The sequence below is a fragment of the Parambassis ranga genome, chromosome 21 (genome assembly GCF_900634625.1).
Source record: "Parambassis ranga chromosome 21, fParRan2.1, whole genome shotgun sequence".
NCBI lineage: Eukaryota > Metazoa > Chordata > Actinopteri > Ambassidae > Parambassis > Parambassis ranga.
This window is the reverse complement of record NC_041041.1, coordinates 9,206,253-9,225,358: the sequence shown is the minus strand read 5'-3', so window position 1 is coordinate 9,225,358 and position 19,106 is coordinate 9,206,253. Positions and strand designations below refer to the sequence as shown.

Genomic DNA, 19,106 nt, shown 5'->3' with positions numbered 1-19,106 from the left:
AGCCTGCATCTGCAGTGAAATCTAATCCTTCCCATGGTTTCCTTCCTTTTAACTGTTCTACCAAGTTTGGAATACATAATTTATGTTTTGATTCCATATCTCTGGTGTTTTTCTTATAGCAGGCTGGATCACAGCTCACCTCTCGCATGTGGAAGGACAGTTGATCTTCACTGTTAAACTTGCTGTTGACAACCGCCTCGCTCTCTTGCATTCGCACTCGGGTGATGAAAGCAGCTTGCAAAATCAAGAAAATAAGTTGATGTGGCTCGCCCACTTTACATTTTCCTAAATGACACACTTTACAATTATTGAAGCAAACTGTTTTAGAGTAACCACTTGCAATGTCACATTGCCATAAGGATCGAGTTGCCTGGATACTCCTTCTGCTTGAAAATCCTGTCGCTTCTCTTTTTACCTTTATCAAATGACACGGCATATTTTTAGAGCCGTGTTTTCTGCGATTTTCGCTGCGACTGAAATGTACTCGTCCTTGCACTCTATTCACCCTGCTGGCTGGAATGTCATCGGATAAAACAAGTTTTAGATAATACACACCACTGCAGATGCGAAATAAAGTAGCACTTAAAGCAGCCTTCCTCTTCTTACTGTGTGCTGCCGTGAAGGCCGTGCTTTGTGTGTAGCAGTAGCAGTAAGGCATCTGTGGTGGCAGCAATGCCTTCCAGCCCTGTCAACTGGCACACTCTCTCCTCACAGTCTTTGCGCTGTTGCTACCATATAAACTAATTCCAATTTATTTATTTTTTGGGGAGAGGGATACATGGGGGTGAATAATTATGTGGCATTTAGAGTAATTAAGATGAATGAAGCTTCTTTAATAACTCTAAAATGTCTGGAGCACTGAGGCTGTGACTGATAAACCATTGATGTCAGTTTTGTTTTATGAGCCTGCGGACCTCATGCCAGATAGATGAGGTCTGTCTTTTTTGCATTGAAAGATACTAAATCATTGCAGCTTAATGATGAAAATGACCCAAGCCTCCATTGTTGCACCTGAAACTGAACGTCACCAATATTCTTTCAGTGCCATTATCCCTTCATTTTCAATGTTGGGCAAAGCAGCAGACTTTAAGATTGCCCCCAAAATGAGTGCCTTTTAGGGTAGCATACATCTTTAGTCATTGGTCTTTATCCTATGTTCATTTCTGCCTCATTACCGAATGCTGGAAGCTGCTATTAAGTAGCCCATCCATCACGGCCCAGGAATAGGGTCTAAAAGGTTAACAGGAACGGATTTTCTGGAAATGGAAAAAAAAAAATTCTCGTGATGAATGACACAAGCTTACGGAAATTCACCTTTGAATTAATGACTAGAATTTATCATCTTAAAAACATTGTGTTTTGGGCTCTGCTTGGGTGCTTTTATTTTCTTTTAGACTACGTGAGGGCCACTGTGGCTTGGGGAAAATGTTAAAGCAGTACATTAGTTTGTCTGTGCGTTCAGCCCATTGGAATCAGTATAGCCTTATGGATGTAAGTGCCTCACTGGGTGCAGAACAACATACTGTGCTGTGGATGAATGATGTGCTTGCGTGTGTTTACATGGACAATGTGCATGTGAATGCCACTTTAAAGCATTTAGACTTCTGCAGATTCCCTTTTGTCTGCTGGTTCTTGGTGAATACGCCCAGCATGCAGGCTGCAGCAGCGCCAAGCATCCAGCTGGATGATTTATCACAGAATACTCCTTGATTAAAGAAAATTAAAGCAGCCTGCTCTTGGCTCACTAATTGCTTTTGATAACAAGTTCAAGCAGTTAGTTAGCTGGAATATCTGGTGGATATGGAACTCTACAGAGGAAAACAATGAAACCAATTTATGTGTACAGCAGTGACCAAAGCTGTACTTTTGATGCAATATTTAAAAAAAAAAAAAAAAAAATCTGGTTTCTGGTTACCACCTTTCCTGCCCTTCAGCTACAGGTGATACTTCAGCACCAACTTACCCAGCCAGTGCTACTATATGGAGATGGAATGCTGATCAAAGGATCAATTACTCTAAAACATATGACACAGTAGCATCATGTAAGTGTTAGCGGTGAGCTCCTGTCATAGCGATAAAAAGACACAAACATTTATGTGTTATGTGCATCTTGTAAACAAGCTCTTTAAGAGTGAAGTTGTGAAGCACACCTTTCCAGTGTTTTTACTGCTGTCAATCTCTGTATGCCATAAAGCAAAAAACAAGAAGAAGGAAAAAAAACACGCGGGCTAAGTGTGCTTACGGTTTTGTTTTTCCTTCTGTTGGAACTCTAGAACACCTGTGTGATTGTGAGACATGTGCAACAAGCCGATGACATACACACAGAAATCAACATTGCAGATGGATAGGAAAGAGTTCAAGGAGCTTAGAAACTTTTTTTGTGTGTGAGAGCAGCAAGTCAAGCAAGTCAACTTATGAAAATATATAGGACGATTAAAACTGGAGGGTGGAAACAGCCATGTGATCAGTTCCGTCTTCTTCTCGCCGGCTAAATTTGTATTTGTGTGAAGCTTGTGAGAGCATCTCTTCGATTTTTATGCTGTCTCAGGTGTTTTTTTTTTTTATTTTGTAGGAATTGTGCTCCTGCCCTGTCAATCATACAAAATGGCGCAGTAGGCAGAGCCTTGCCTGAGCTTTTCCACCATCCTCGGTGGAGTCTCTCTCTACGACAATGACTGGCCGTTGAGGCACTCTCGCCGCAAGCACTGCGCCGGCTTCCACCAGTCTCCGTTGTGGCAGCGGCAGATGGTGCAGTCGTCCACCTTTACTTCTATTCCGGCTGGGATGATCGTCGTTCCAGCAAAGCAATTTGGACCTGCCGCATGGGGAAGGGAGGGAAGAGGGAGGAGAGGAAAGAGAGACAGGAAAGAAGGAATGAAACGACAAGAAATGGATGTGTCTCTCCTGAGAGCTTCTCTTTGCAGTGGGGTGGTGGAGTGATGCAGAGAGCTGCAGGGAGTTAGGGGAGTCAGAGCAGACGTACAGATCTTTTCACGGGCATGCACCGATGGGCTTGTTTTTGCAACACTAAAGCGCTTTTGTTAGTCTCCCCTTCTCCCTCGACATGGAGCGCTTTGCATCCTAATGTGCCGCGAGCAGAGAAGCCTGCCAGGCGCTGGCTTGGCAGTACAGAGAGGCTGGAGTACAGAGGAAGAGAGAGAAAGCTGCTTTGAGAGGCAGTAGGGAGGATGGTGTTAATCACTTCGCTCTGTATGAAAAGGCCACAGAACTTCTTAGCAATTCCTTACACAGCTTCTCTGCATACACACACGCGCGCACACACACACACAGACTTCCAAATCAATAAAGATTAATTTTGACATCTGATTTATCCTTAAAATACTGTGGGATTTACTTATGTGGATTCCTTTTTGTTGTTAAGATTCCTTTAATTCTAAAATGTGTTGTGTACCACTGGAGAACACCCTGTACACATGTGTTTGATCATGTCAGCAGATATAGCAGAGAGACCGATTAGCCCGGGTACATTTTCTGTTTTCCAGGAAAGCCAGAAAAAAAAAAAGCTTTTACCTTTGCACGAAAGCAGTTACTCGTAAATACCACCTGAAATTATTACATCTAATGGGTTTCATTTTGGCTCTGGGATATTTGAGGTGGCACATCTTTCCCTTTACCTCTTGAGAAAGAAGAGTCAAAAGGTGCAAGGAATTCACCCCCAGTTTTAATCATTTAAATGAAGTAATCAGAAGCTCAATTGGTGTGACGGTGACTTTGGATTGCTCTCAGTATTCAGCTCGGTAAAACCTGCCAGATTCAAGCCTTCTCTACAAGCAGTCATAAAATCTCATATGTCCCATAACTCCTGGAGACACAGTAGCTTTCACGGCTAATATTCATCGACGTCTTAGTGTCCTATTGAATTTGATTTAGTATGAGCTCACTTGATGCTAGAAGCTTCAATCTGAAAAAAAGCCACATACAAAGTGTGACCACCTGAGCATATGTGCCCCGACTTTAGGCCTTTTAAACAAATATTTAGACTATGCAGAGTAGGACAAATGATAATATCTGAATTTCATTAAGCTGCTTGAGATTCTTGTCCTGGTAAAGCGCATGTTTTGACTTGTCACAGCAGGAAGAGCACAAGGAGAATTAATAACATTAATGATGCCACAGTGTCCCAGGAAGCCACGATGGTGAGTCAGCATGCGCAGCAGCAGCACCTCATCAAAGTGGAATGCAGCCATCATTAATACACCTGTGCATTTCCTGCTTTGACATGTCTGCTGTGATAAAGGGCTCATGTTGTGCACGCTGGCTCATTGTGTCACTGTCGTGGGTTTCAGGGAATACAAGAGAGCCCTCATTAATGGTATTATTAACACTATGTACTATGTTGGCTACACATGCACACTGTGACCTTATCCAGTGTTTAAATGGACTGTGCAACAAGTGCTTGCTTTAGATCTCGGCTTCAGAGATGTGGTTCCATTTCCTGCCCAGCCTATGAGTGGAAATTAGCTGCAAGAGGCCATAAATATAAATGTGACACCAACAAAGGGAGCTGCTGGCTACCTGTATCCCCGTCCTTTGCCTCTGCATAGATGAGCATCGTGCTTTATTTGGACCTGATAAAAGCCCTTTGATCTGAGCTTAGAGGAGACATTGAGAGTGCTTGCCAAGTCTTAACTCTCATTGATCTGCTGCTGGACAGCTGGCACAGGTTACAGGACAAACTCAGTAGAGGCTGATGAGGGAAGAGGGTGACCGCTGCTGCTGCCAAGTGTGATTGTTTATAGCCAGATAGATTTGGAGACACAAGGACATAGTTTCAGCTTCCTGACACCAAACGAAGGACGTACGGTCATTCGTCCAAGCCGGTGATCGATTCATAGCCAATAAAACTTAGTGAAGTCTCACAATGTTGTCAGAACGGTCTCTGCATGTTGTACTTTCACTGTCTACAACTCAAGGAGTGAATCCATTTGAGGGTGATTGATACGTTTTTGGCACACAATAGTAGAAGTCCATTCCAAATCTTAATACTTTTATTTTTTTTAATAAGTCCCCCACCCTACCACCCGCCTACAGTCCACCAGTCAAGGACCACTTTGTCCATACAGAGGTATACCGCAGTGAAGATGTCATTGTCGCTGTCGCAGGTGAATAATTTTTTTCACAATTGTCTCTTGTAGTCATCTCAAGAGATCAGCATGGTAGCACCTTGTAATAGTCAGACCCTGTTCCAGGCTGTTCGCTGCTGGTGGATAACTTTGAAGCTTCTGACTCTGCTTCTCTTGCCTTCTCTTGTTGGACGTGGTGTTCTTAAGTCTTATCATAGTAACAGCTGGCTGGAGAAATCTGACATCTCATGTTGTATCCTCTTCTTGTCAGACAAGGACCAAGCAAGTTGATGTGTTTGTCATTTGGACACATTTCTGGAAGATACTCCGCTCTGTGGCAATGTAGCTTTGTGTTATCCGCCGATCTGTCAAAGTCATGCCATGAATCTGTTTCTTTCAAGGTCTCTCTGGCATGTTTGAATTTAGCAGCCCACTTCTTTATGCTTTTACCTGTAAGGTCTCATTTCCTTTCTTTCCAACACATAAAAACAGAAACTTCAATCACCTACTACTAGAACTCCTTACACTCCGAACTGCAGCTTTTAAACAACACATATGGCCCTTTAGTGTGTTTTTCATCCCATACAAACTCTCTCCATGTCACTGCTACTCCATGATATGTCTATGTTAAAAACACAACAGCCTTCAGACGGATATCTTCAAATGGTTTAATCTTGTTAAACTGAGACAACACTGGCTATTTTCAGACTGCTATTCATTATCGTTTACTTCATAAGAATTCTACAATGACTACCCGCAATGAATTTACGATAAAGATTAGAGCTGAATCAGTTGGACTCGATGAATGTGGCGCTCGGAGATAAGCGCTCCCACAGGCTGACTCTTCTATTGTGCTGCTCTGTTTTGGTGTTTTCAGGGAGAAACTACCAATAAGGAGAGCATCAGAAAAGATACAGCTCAATCACGGAAAGTTGTTACAAAACTTAGGCACCCATAAGAACTGGTTTGATTTGTCAGAGAACATGAAGACATTTAGTAGAAGCTGTATGATGTCAAAATTCAACCACAGCCCCATTCTAGTGTCTAGTTTTAACCTCCATCATAATTAGTTAAAGTATTTCTCTTGAACATTTCAGAAGTTACCTCAGCTTTCATTCTAATTTTTAAAAATTGAACGACCCTAAAACTTTTAGAGTGTATTTTTTCACCTGCAGTGGATGTAGAGAAACCACTAAACTTCCCTCACAGACTGCAGATGCAGCAGCAGCCCTTAAAACCATGAAACTGCTTAACCCCACATCATTGTGCGGTTAGATATTCATTAGTATCCTATTTGGAAAATGGCTTTTACATGGACCATAAAACCCTGCTTAATCATATCCCTGGATTGTCTGCCTGCAGGTGTATATTGATCTATCATTTTCTTAGCCACTAGAAAGTAAAGGGTGTTTGCATGCCACGGTATCCTGAGTCTAGAGGATTCCAGGTATGTAGGAAGCAAGTACTGTATATGGCACTGCAATGGGGCATGTTTGAAAAGGAAACAAAATGTTTAACTTTGACTTTATGCTTGATCAATACAACCAACATATGCCAACTAATTCCTAAAATCCACAGACAGAAGGCAGAGAAGGGTTCAATGGTGATGATCACACAAATGTACACTGTTAACCTCTCAGTTACTGTTTGATTACATTTAGACACCAAAACCACTTAGTTAGGTTTAGAAAAAGGTCAGTTAAGTTAGAACAGGCATTTCCTCAAGACATGTTAAAGGGCAAACTTCTCCTCCATTTTCTTGCCATGTTCTTGGTAACATATTCCACACCAAGAGATCTTACATGTAAACATTTCGACCACCTATAGTGGTTTAATCGGTTTAGGAAATACACACTATAACACCTGTAGCAGGTAAAGTGAAACAGACAAAACAGACAAATGTCTGTCGCATCGAGCGTTTTGTCTGACTGAAGCACATTTGGATGTCTTCTTTTCACAGTCCCCTGTCCCTTGGCCAAGAATGAGTGCTAAACAGCATTCCTTTTATTGTCTTCTCCCAGCAGCCCCTCAGCCATCCACTTCCATAGAGATTTATCTGGCTGCCAGAGTCTGACCAGGCACCCTTGGGGAACCTAGAAACAGCAGGCCTACCCTGAAATGCCAAGGGTGTCACTGTGTCCTGTCAGCATGGATTAGTTCTCTCCTAGCAGCTTCTGCAGCCTTGTTATTGTGGGTGTGTGTGTGTGTATGTGTGTTGGAATAAAAGAAGGCGACCAATGGTGATAAAGAAAAACTAAAAGACGTGTGAAAGAAAATGTGGGCAGTTGTGGCGAAATGGCATTTTAGCATGTGCCTCAAACTAAATTGCTCACTTCACATTTACAGGTCAGCTGCTGCCTGTAAGAAAAGGAAAAATGGAACAGGACATTTATTTTTGGGGATTATTTTTTTTTTGGTGTTGATTGTTCATTATGAGAGGACATCATTTCATTATCAGGTTCAGGGACACTGTAAAATAAACGTCCTTTGTGTAGCCATTGTGTTTAGACCATGAATTTGATATTACCCAGAGGTACCCTTAGCTGTTGATCATTCCAGCTAGGTTCGCGTTTCAAATGTGCAGCTACTGTACTTCAACATAAAGCTCCATCTGTCCCTCAGGATCAGTGCTGGCAAAGGGAAATCTCCCACTTCGCCTTGTAAATAGTCAATGAAGCATTGGAATCCTATAATTCTAATTTAGGGATTGGCTGTGTGTGACAAGGGCGTCAGGGCACCGGGAGATAAAAGGCTCTCTGAGGACCCATTAGTCCCTCCTACCATGCCTTTAATCAATGGGCTAATGTTTACTCTGCTTAGTGTGTCATTTATAATTAAAACTAGTACTGCTCATTAGTGTCCGATGGGCCCAAGGTAATAATTTTAATTCATAAAACATCAATTACATCCTCATCTTCTAAAAGGCGCGGCCATCAAATGGTGATACCGCAGATAAACCCGCCGTCATCGGTTTAATGAAAATTTAATGACTTGTGAGGAATGTGCGTGGAATTCCAGAGGAGATGAGTGTTTACCGTTTTTGCAGATGGGGCAGCATTGCTCCGGCTCGTACACAGGGTTGACACACTCTGGGACGGCGCAGTCGGACACCACACAGTGCACCTCATTATTTGGTTCGCAGCGGCACCATTCACAGGGCGACGGCTGTGGGCAGAAGGGGGGCGGAGGAGGGGGAGGGAATCTGGGTTAGTTGATTCAGTAGACCTCACCTTAGTTTCAATAAGTATGTGTAAGTGTGTGTGTGCACTCTACATGACTTGCATGTTGCAGATATTTTCCCATTTTTAATGGCCTCTTTATATGCATCTCATAGTGTTTTGATAAGCAAACAAACTAGTTAATAAATTATTCACAAACCCCAGTTTTAAAAGCATACTTGCAACAAACAGACTTTGAATAATATAACCAATAACAGCATCTATGTGGTGTTTAGTATTTTGCTGCATTCTGCTTTGGCCCGCCTCAGGAAACAGTTCAGAGTCTTATCTCACCACCTCTGCAACATGTAAATCAGTGCTATGCAGCTCTCTGTGCCGTTCCCTCTTACTCGACTCTATCTTTACAAAGTCTCTTGACCGGAAAATGAACTGTAATGCAATTACATGGAGTGGAAAAATACAAACTGTTTCCAAATCAGAAAAGGTCAGCTGTACATCATATTAGATTTTCTTTCTGCTCATCACAGTAAACAGCCTCTCTGCTCTATCGGTGACTTGGTTGTCCACCAAATGTTCGAGGGCTTCATACTTGATTTGCTGCTGGATGGTAGGCCTGTGTGGGGGGAGCAGCTGTTGAAGGATTTGAAGTCAAAAACATTCCTAAATTGCAGCCATCAGTCAGGTTACATTCAAATAGGCTTTGTGAGCAAATGTCTGAAAGCTAATTCTTGAATGGAACTCGGGGTGACTAATGATATGCTTTAAGCTATATAACTAGTCCCAGCCTGGACTCTCAGCAAAGGTCTACCAGCATCTCAAAAGCTCACTAATTAACACATTATATCTAGCTTGTATAGTTGCTAGGTAACCAATAGAGACCCCAGGAAGTTGCTGGTCTGCACACGTAGACCTTGTTTAACCTTGTTTGACTAAACAAGCAGGATACAATGCGTTAACGAGCTGTAGAGATTCAATTTCTTCACCTCATGACGAAGACAGTCTTTATGCTAAGCTAAGCTAATTGGCTGCTTTTGGCATGTCTCTGTTCCCAACTGTTAAACAGTTAAATGCAGGATGTATTTTTTGTTGGGTTGTTTTTCCATCATCTATCCCAGCTGCATTAGATACAGCTACAATTTCAATTGTGGCCCCACAGTAAAAAAAAAAAAAGGCTGCGGTAACACTAGATGATTCAAAGTGACTTTTATCAGCCTGTTTTGCCAGGATGCATTAAGTGACACTAAACAGGAAGTGGTCAGACTTGTGTTTTTATTGGAATGTATGGCAGTCTGCATGCAGCATTAAGAGATGTAGGAAACGGCACAGAGCAAGTGACTCATTTCTTGATTTTGGCTTCGCATACTGAAATTAAGACATCTATAAATCAAGATGATTAAATATAACTAATTTCTAAAATTATCCCTCCTTTTACACCACCCCCCCTCTCTCTCTCTCTGTGGTAGAAAGTTTGATGTCACATATAAATCTTTGTTTATTAAAAACTGTGCTGTACGATTAAAAGTAGATATCTGAAATACCAATATAATAAACTATAATTCACTCAATGTAAATGCAACTAGTGCTGTAAATCACCCCACGGGACTGATGAATGAATGTCTAATGCAAACAAACTGGACAGCCAGGTTATGAAACTCGTTTGCTTGTAGTCAACATGAACTATTACTTTAAAGAAATATCAGATAAGAATGCAAATCCATTTTAATGTTATAAGTTAATTAATCTCCTTTATGCTCTTGCTGCTATGGATGATATTGGCATCTACTACTTTTGCATTTCACACGTTACAACACTAAACACATTCATGGAGAAATGAAGGCATAAGATATACAGCAAATGTTAAAAATCACTACAACCAGATTTTTAAATAACAGAAGAGTAATTAACTATTTAAATCTCATATAGCTTTTGAACCTAATCTAAATTAATGTTAGATTACATTAAACACTGTAGAAAACCAGGTTCATTTAAGATAATGTGTGGTAATGCTGTATGTTTCATCAGGGATTTAAAGCAACATTAGCTGAACTGAACACCATGATTATCATCCAGATTCACATGATGTTAAATTGCAATGCACACTGGCAGATGTTTCAAAAACATAAAGATATAAAACCCAACAATGAGCGACTCTATAACAAAGTCTGCCAGAATTAAACTGTTTCATGAAGGCAACAAGCTAACGTGATCAAAGCCTGGTCTGTTTATTAATGGTTTTAAAGACAAGATCAAGATCAAATTACTAAAACTGACATGAAAAGACCAAACTGATGCTCATTGTTTGTGGCTCAGAGCGACGCATATAACACACAGAGACGGATATAAAAGCAGAAAACTAAGCAACCACAGACGCCTCAGGCTACAGCAAACTGCCAGAAAGTTAGGCTACAAACAGGCCATGACCTCAGACTCCGCTCACTTTGTTGGGTTCAAATGCTATGTAAACAGAATACTTTTCTTTGAAATTTAATGTTGCCTCGGAAATATAAATGTGTAATAATTTACATGCTCAGTTACTTGGATGAAGTTCTTGTTTCTTATTTAACTGACAACACAGGCTTTGGTAAACAGACAGGCAAGCTGCAACTTTCAAACCAATTTACATAAATAAGTAAGTAAAACTCTTCAAATCAGAGCTTAGATATAAACAATAATTCCAGCTCATGTCAAAGTGAGTGGGCTGAGCTGTTGGGTAGGAAGCCCTGTGTTTCACAGTTACAGATTGATGGTAGCAAAGGTTATTTATTAATCCAAAAGTGGAGCTGTAAAGCCTAAAAAAACTACAGCTGGAGCTTTGAGACAGAACTCTTGAGGGATGCGTCTTCATTGTGGTGCATTAACACCTCATGCAGGTTTTTGAAAAACATCTCTGAGGTAGTAAAGGTGGTAGTAACCTGAACTAATGCAGACAATCAGAAACCGACAAGCTGTAAAAGTCATGTTCGGTGTTCGTCTTATTAGCAGAGCTTATGTGCTGTCTAATTAATGTTACAAGTAAAAGCATTTGATGACCCAGAAACAACACAACTATGAGATTTTATTGTTCTGTCAACTCAAAAAGTAAAACTGGCAGAGAGAGATTTCTGAATGCCACAAGGACTGGTTCGTTTATGTAGTATTAAAGTGCTTCCAAGAGAATGACTGTTTATGCATTTTTATCACCTTTACAAATCAACAGTTTTAAAGCTGAACTTGCATTTCTCTGTATCTGCCTGTAAAAAGCAGCTAAGGTGTGAGTCTGCCAGTGCAGACGCTTCACAGGAAGGAGTATATTAAAAATGCAATTTGAAAAGAAAAACTACTCCATGCACCTGTGACACAGTGCAGAGAATCCTTCAATGTATTCCGTGCCCGGTGCTTTCAGTGCGTCCTTTTGTGTGAGGTCTACCGTGAAGCGGATCAGTCATGCCTTAGCCCCAGACTCACAAAAGAAAATGGAGCACTAGCACCGAATTTAGACGGAGCTGCCAGATGTTTTGGTGAAGAAAGGACTCCTGTTGTCCCCAATCTTATTGGTTGGGTATTAGAGTGAATCGGCTGTCATGCTTTTCATTCCCACGCTGAGACAAATGGAGACAGAGGAGGGAGGCGATGAATAGTCAAATAACCTTCAGCGGGGAAAACGGTAATGCAAAAATACTTTGAGGCCGGACAGCAGGGTCACAGGGAAAAACTCAGCCATGCAGTTAATAGGAGTGACAGGGACTTGGTTGACAGTTGAAACTGGTTGACAGTACTCTGGGAATATAGAGAAAGAGGAGGCAGGACTGGAGGGTGAGGAGGAGGATGCTAAACAAACACAACACTGACAAGTTCAATTAAGTAAAAAAACTCAAAGGTTTTTGAAAATTGTTTGCACTTAACAGTTTCTTCTAATTGTTGCTTCTTGTCAAATTGGATAGAAAAATCAATTAGAACAATACTTTTTGCAGCTTTCATAGTTATGGTGAAAAACATGTGTGGGCAGCTCAGTGTGTGTGTGTGAACTCTTTAAAATTAATCATCTATGATTGTCTGCACATGTGAACACTGCTTTGCAATTACTTCACTACATCGATGTCAGCAAAGACCTTTACTGTATTGACAGAACGGTTAAAAGTTGCAAGTAGCAAAAGAAAATCACACAAAAAATCAAGAATTTTCTGTCGTCTGTATTGATTGTATGTACAGAGTGGTTAAAGAAAAAAGTCCTTAGCATTTAGAGGAGGTGGCTTTAACTGCACTGATGAAGCATTAAGGGCTGTGTGTTAAGTCGGCTTACATTTGAATCAGTTGTTGCTAAATGGGAAATAATTCAGACCTCAGCTCTATTGGTGAAGAGCAGGGATCTGAACTACATCCCGCCAGCCTTCACCAGGAAACTGTAGCATGAAGTTGATGCTTCAGTCTTTAAAAATGGAATAAGTGTGCTTATTCCTCCAGCCACAGCCCCATGTGTTCATGCGGGTGGCGACTCATTGCGATGGTAGCAAAAAATGGCGACCATGAAAAGGGATGGTTTTCCTTGTAAAATGTGTGTTTTAAGATAAACCATGATCTTGATCTAAACTCTTATCCTGTTTTTTTAGTGCCTAACCTTAACGTAGTTTTTATTGCCTTAATCTAAGTGAAAATGAAACAGCTTGCGGTGTCAGGGGGGCTCAAACCCCAGACTCCTGGGTGAAAGTTCACTGCACAATCCCCTATCCCTACCTGACTTGCTAACGCAGACTTTCTTGGCTGTTATGTTCCCATGATGGGATGATTGGGGCAAATACAATCAAATGTCCAGCTAGCATAAACCATATGTTGTATGTGGGGAAGGCATTATCTACCCAATGTGATGTTTTTGTCTGCTGCAGTGCTAGATGGAGTGCACCCTTCTTCATGTGATGGGAAACACTAAAGAGTGAATAGCATGACTTGCTCAGAGGATAGCAAAAGAAAGTAGAGGAATATGCTTTTGCTGATTTCCATGCTGCTTAGAGAATAGAATAGAGAGTTTGGTCCTGGGATATGTAGTTTGGTCTTGCTGATGCATGAATTATACCTGCATCAGATTCATCAAATGACGGGCTGGCATTACAACGCAGTCAGCTGCTTTCTGTACCAGGAATGGCCAATACGTTCTCTGCAGGCTAATGGCAGAATATGTATTTGATTAACCTGCTGGATGGGATTTTCTGCAAAAGCAAAAATGGCTGCCAAACTACTCTCCACAAACACCGCAGAGGCTCGAAACGGGACGGCATGTTACCGTTCTTGAAATGCTGTCTTCGTGTTTCATCTCCATCATTTGAATATAAATACAAAGGTCTGTTCAATGCAATATATTACTGCAAAGGAAATGCCAATGAGGCCCACACCAAAGGTTAACCTGTCGGCATCTCTAAACAGGGGTCTGCACAGGAGATACTGACGCCCTTTGATTTCCCTGAACGCTGCAGGGTTCCAGCTTTCATGTCCTTTGCTGAAGAGACTACACAATGTGGACTGAGACATAGCAGGTAGTTGTGTGGTCATAGTGTAGATGACAAAAACTGATCATCCTGCAGCACAAATTTTCTCTCTGCTTATTGCCATCAGTTCATTTTAACCGGGATAATCAATGAAAACAAATGATTTTTTTTCTCTCTTTTTTTTCTCTCTCTCTCTAAAATCCATCGAATCGTCCTTTCCTCCTCAGGTCCTCCAGTCAAGGTTAGCATGGGGGTGAGCTGCACTATTGATGGACTTGATCTCACATCAAATTGCGAGGCTTATGCACTCACAGCAGCCCTTGCGGTATCTGTGGGCTTGCATCTCAATGCAGGAGAGAGCTTGATTCTGTCTGACGTGCAAACACACCAATCAGTACAGATTAAGTGACATAGGTTTGAAATGGGCTGATCACACATCGCTCTTATATTACCAGCAATTACATGACGACGCTACAGCGAACAGTAAATATTTGTCTTTTATTAATTGACAAATATTTCTCATCATCAGGAACCCTCAGGCTAATACCATCAAATTGTTTGTTTTAACATCCTTCAATTTACAGTAATGGAAAAATATTAAGAAATGGATTGTTGTGAAACGGCAATAAAATGACCTAAATGATTAACTGCATATATAAATTGTTGAATTATTTTCATGTTGACTAATCACTTTAACTAATTAATTGTTTCAGAATTGGCACAATGGCCCTCACTAATCTTTAAACCCCTTAAACAATAGAACAGCCTGATGCTGTGCCTTTTTGCTTCTCTAACAGGATGTTCTACAAGCAGATGTCACCCAGTCAAAATGAACAGCAACCAAAAAGCTTTTACATTAAGGACTGATTGATAAACCCCGGCCCCTCTGCGTGTTTTTCCCTCCCCCCTCTTACTCGTCTTTTGAAATATTGCATTTCCACCGATAAACGGTAGCAGAGTAGTTAATAATGATGCCTGTGTACCTGCGTAGCCTCTCTGCCTGCTTCAATTTGTTTCATCAACGTGACGTGCTAATATTCACAGGTGCACAGAGGTTTTACTTTGTTTTTTTTTTTCAAGTTATTATGAGACTAAAATCAACATACAACAAGATGCAACATATTCTGCCACACAGGTAACTATAGAGATACAAACAGTTGCCTGTGCAGGCTTCTGTCTAAATCAGTGTTTGATACACACATCCTGGTTTACTTATATTATAACTACTGCAACCAGACTGTTCTTACAAGCTAAAAGTAATGTTTATATCAGAAACAGTTGAGTTCATTTCCTGTATCTGTGTCACATGGGCTTCCTTACTACCCTGCCCCTTTTGGAGACTAGGTGAGAAAACACATTTAAGGTTAAGTGAACTAACGTTCACAACTGTCCTGGCAAACCCATTTTCAAATGGTAAACATAGCTGCCAGCTGTGCAAATATCTAATTTTAGAAAGAAAAGAAAAACATGGCAACATTAAAAATTTAGATTCATCAATCTGACTTGGCCATATAAGGCACACTACACAACATTCCCAGTCTTAACAGATTTTGAAAAGACTAGGAGGACACACTAAGAGACTGGCTTCAGCAGATAATATATGACGATGGAGAGTGCGCTTAACTGCTCATGATGAGGGATCACAGACTATGGGATTTGTCAAACCAAATAAACTAACTGAACGCAGCAAACTCTGACGACACTGATGACAGTCGGTTCGCAGCTACCTGCTTGGAAAACACATTATATTCCTGCTACTTCCCGTCAGCTTGTGACACTGTCTGCTGTGGCCCACCCTCTCTTTTTCAGTAGCTGTTGGCATCACACGATTGCAGTTGGGTCTGTGATTAGTTTATTCAACCCAACTGTGTCCAGACTCGGCAAATTCACATCTTCACCCCCTCACACACTAACAGATTTTAGTGCTCACTACATGACGACTGTCCACCAACCAGTGCAAACTGCCACACACTTTGGCAAACAGGGAATCGTGGGTGAAATCATGCAAAAAATAGCATAGTGTTTCCCCAGCTTTAGACACAGGAGGTTTCTGCTATTTATACCATTAGCATATATTGTGTTATTTGATCTTGTATTGAGTATAATGCAGCCATATTGAGAGGTTTTCAATATAAAATCAAAACAGTGGAGGAGACAATAACACAATTACCCAGCTACAATAGCTACAATCAATTAATCACAATCATGTACAAGTACTATTCATTATAGATGACAATGATAGGATATTTTATAGCTTATACTAGTGCCTTGTATTAGCTGCTTTTATTATGATAGATGTTTAAAATTCTAACCTGCTATAAAGTAACTGCAACTAATGCAATGGAGCGAGAACAGAACTATATATTCTCTGAAATATAGCAGAGCTGATGTACCTTAGAATAATACAGCACTTGGGTTAATGTACTTTTACTGCACATTGTGCTTCTACTAGTAACCTGGTTTTATGTTGCTCTGACACCAGTGGTATCTTAGTTTGCCTCAACATTATTGTCCTTTCATTGTAATTGTAATATTTTATGTGAACAATGGCTCAAATCACTACGTTGAGGGTCTGATTCATATGCTTCTTATTGAGCTTTGTTGGAGCATCTCTCCATAGAAATGATCACAGTACTGCAGAACACTGCAAAACCACCACTGACACTGTTAGCTCTGTTCTTGAAAGTGCTTTTGTAAGGTTGGTTTCAAGTGTTCATTTAGCTGTTGGAGCACCTCTTACCGTTCTGTAACAAAGAGTTTCTGCGTTCTTATTGCTGTCTGCTTACACTTAACAGGCATTTGCTTTGGATAGATGCGGCTGCACCAAATAGATTCAGGAAAACGGTTGTAATTCTCTGATATAAATGTGAGTATAGATCCTTTTTACTGCCTGAATAGGGGAGTGGGAAATAACTATTAAACTATTCCTACCTCTCACCTTATTTTGGAGCATGTAAATACAGAGGAGGATAACTAGAAAAACAGTTTCTAGATGCTTTTAATTTACATTTCTACACTACAAGCCAAAAATGAAGTTTTCCATCGGTGGCTTGAAGCATTTTTTTGACATATTGGATGCACTTATTCTCACTGCTTACTGATATATTTGTACAGACGTGAACAAATGCCATGATTAACCATACAGCTATACTCCTGTTTAGGCCATATTGTGTCACATTACATTTCAATCTCTCCACAGCCTCCATCCTCTTGTGAGGAATTTGAATGAGGAGGGTTTTCCTCATGGGCAGCAACAGTTTAAACACAGACTGTAGTTGTCATGCTCCGAGTGTCATTTATAATCAGGCAGCGCTGTCGCGCTTTATAACAACGGCTGAGACATGCTGGTCTGATGGGTCTGCAGGAGACGCAGGAAAACTGGATCTGCCGGTGATGACTCAGTGTCCACAAATCAGAGTATTAAAATACTGTTATAGCATCTGTCAGTTTAGTAACGCTGGGTGAATGTTCAGTTGATGAGGCAGGGAAACAGAGAGAGAGAGAGGAGGAGGTGGGTGACATCACTCTGGGAGGCAGCCATCTTGGTGCCCTTGGGCCAATAAACACAGTTGTGATGATACTTTTTACAGCATATAAACTCAACTCAAACAGACTAAGCCTCACTAATCCAGACCTTCCAACCTGTCTGTGCTGCTGCTGCTGTGTTAGATCTGAAATAATATCAACATGTTGCAGGGTCAAGAAAGTCTGTGCAATATTTCTTAAAACCAGCCCAAGAATACACAGCTATGGAGATATCTCATGATAATGAACATGCAGATATAGATAGGCTGATATAATTGCATCTGAAGTGAATAAGCCAGACTGCCAGGTCGGTGCTTTAAAGGCATCCAGACTGGTGAATCAAACTGGCAAGAAGGAGCCAAGTCATCAGTTGGGCAAAAGAAGCTGAAAATACAAACAGTGTTTCCTGTGAGACTGGGGGTGTGTGTTGGATTTATTGATCAGACTTTTTGTTGCCTGTTTCAATGTGAATATGTGAGACATGTATCATAAGTGAAAGCTCATCTGGAAACTCGGCTCTTACCTTGAATTCCTCCAGAATTTTATACGTTTTCCCCCGGTACTCGCAAAAGTTTTTAACCTCTTTGCACTCGGGGCAACATCCATTGTGTTCCACTTTGGTGCACTTCGGGTGCAGTTTCGGGCACTCTGGCTGGTCGCACACAGGCCCGTCCTCCGTGCACACGCACGGACAGTTCGAGTGTCCCGGGTAGAAGCGCTCCCCGAGTTTGTAGACGAAGCCACTGTCGTCCACGCATCCTTTCCCGCGGTAGTCGTCAAAGACGATGCTCTCACCGGCGGTCCGCTCCGCCTCGTCGGCGGTGTAATCCTCGGGGTTACCCACTGTGGCCGGAGACACGGCGCTCAGGGCCAGCAAGAGGACGGAGGCAGCCGAGAGGATAGGGCCCATCCTTCGCCGTGGCGTTGACATCCACATTTAACAGGATTGTGTGGATGTCATCCCTAGGCTCCCGGTGTCCTCTCCGGATCCGTCCAGCGCTTCATTATCACCATCATGAGCAGCAGCACGTGAGGAAATGGGCTAGAGTGGGAAAAAACACACAAGAGAGGATGTGTTGGCTGCTGTTGTCATGCACATATCACTCTAATATTTCTGCTTATAGGCCTTTCTATAGGCGACTGTTCCTCTGCTGTGACCTGCTGCTGCAACCAATTATCCATTAGGGATCATTCATTCGTTATTATAGCTTACTAAACACACTCATAACGTGTGTGTGTGTGTTGTGTGTGGCATAAGATGCAAATGTGTTCCTTCTAAAATCACAGCACCAGCCAGACGTCCAGTAACAGAGGAAAGGATCATGTGTGGTGGGTGGAGCAGGCTCCTTACAGGCTTCTCCCTCCACCTTTATTATAAAGAGCATATTAGATTTAAAACTTTATGAGAGAGACCAGACACAACAGGTAGCTTTGGTCTGCTTCAGACCCTCCTGGATCCACTAATCAGGGCTATATAAGATGACTGAACCAGCCTTGCAGTATAACATGCTCTATAACTAAATCAACCGTGTAACATGCAAATTGTTAAATGCGCAATGATTTAACCCAAAATGCACCACCCCTCATTAGGAGGGGGAACACACACACACACACACACACACAGAGAGAACTAAATAGACTCATTTTTAGGTTGGATTTTTTAGTGTTAACTGGTTTAAAAGGCAAACTCACCGCGATGAGACTGCCTGATATCCACTGAGCGTGAAGCAGAGTAAGCATACACATAGATAGTCGCCTTGCCTATTGGAAACTTCACTCCATCCACAGGGTAAAATTCACCAGCAGGCTCCACAGAGATACTGTAAAATCCCCCCTGTCGTCGTGATGATGGGTTTAAAAGC

General features: G+C 41.5%; 1 protein-coding gene across 1 annotated transcript; it reads right to left on the bottom strand.

Moving 5' to 3' along the window:
* Window positions 1–2,663: 2,663 nt before the first annotated feature.
* vwc2l (von Willebrand factor C domain containing 2 like) lies at window positions 2,664–19,016 on the bottom strand. The gene is made up of 4 exons (XM_028394215.1): window positions 18,937–19,016; window positions 17,768–18,286; window positions 8,120–8,249; window positions 2,664–2,815 (listed from the first exon to the last, which is right to left on the bottom strand). Exons 2-4 carry the CDS (start codon window positions 18,179–18,181, stop codon window positions 2,664–2,666), a joined length of 696 nt encoding a protein of 231 aa, XP_028250016.1. The 5' UTR covers window positions 18,182–18,286; window positions 18,937–19,016.
* Window positions 19,017–19,106: the final 90 nt, after the last annotated feature.

Bases quoted from the DNA above. Each gene is read 5' to 3' on its own strand.
- vwc2l (XM_028394215.1), bottom strand. From the start codon at position 18,181: ATGTGGATGTCAACGCCACGGCGAAGGATGGGCCCTATCCTCTCGGCT. The intron at 8,250-17,767 runs GTAAGAGCCGAG...TTCTGCCCACAG, and splicing joins AAATTCTGGAGGAATTCAAG to CCGTCGCCCTGTGAATGGTG. The intron at 2,816-8,119 runs GTAAACACTCAT...CCCATGCGGCAG, and splicing joins CTGCCCCATCTGCAAAAACG to GTCCAAATTGCTTTGCTGGA.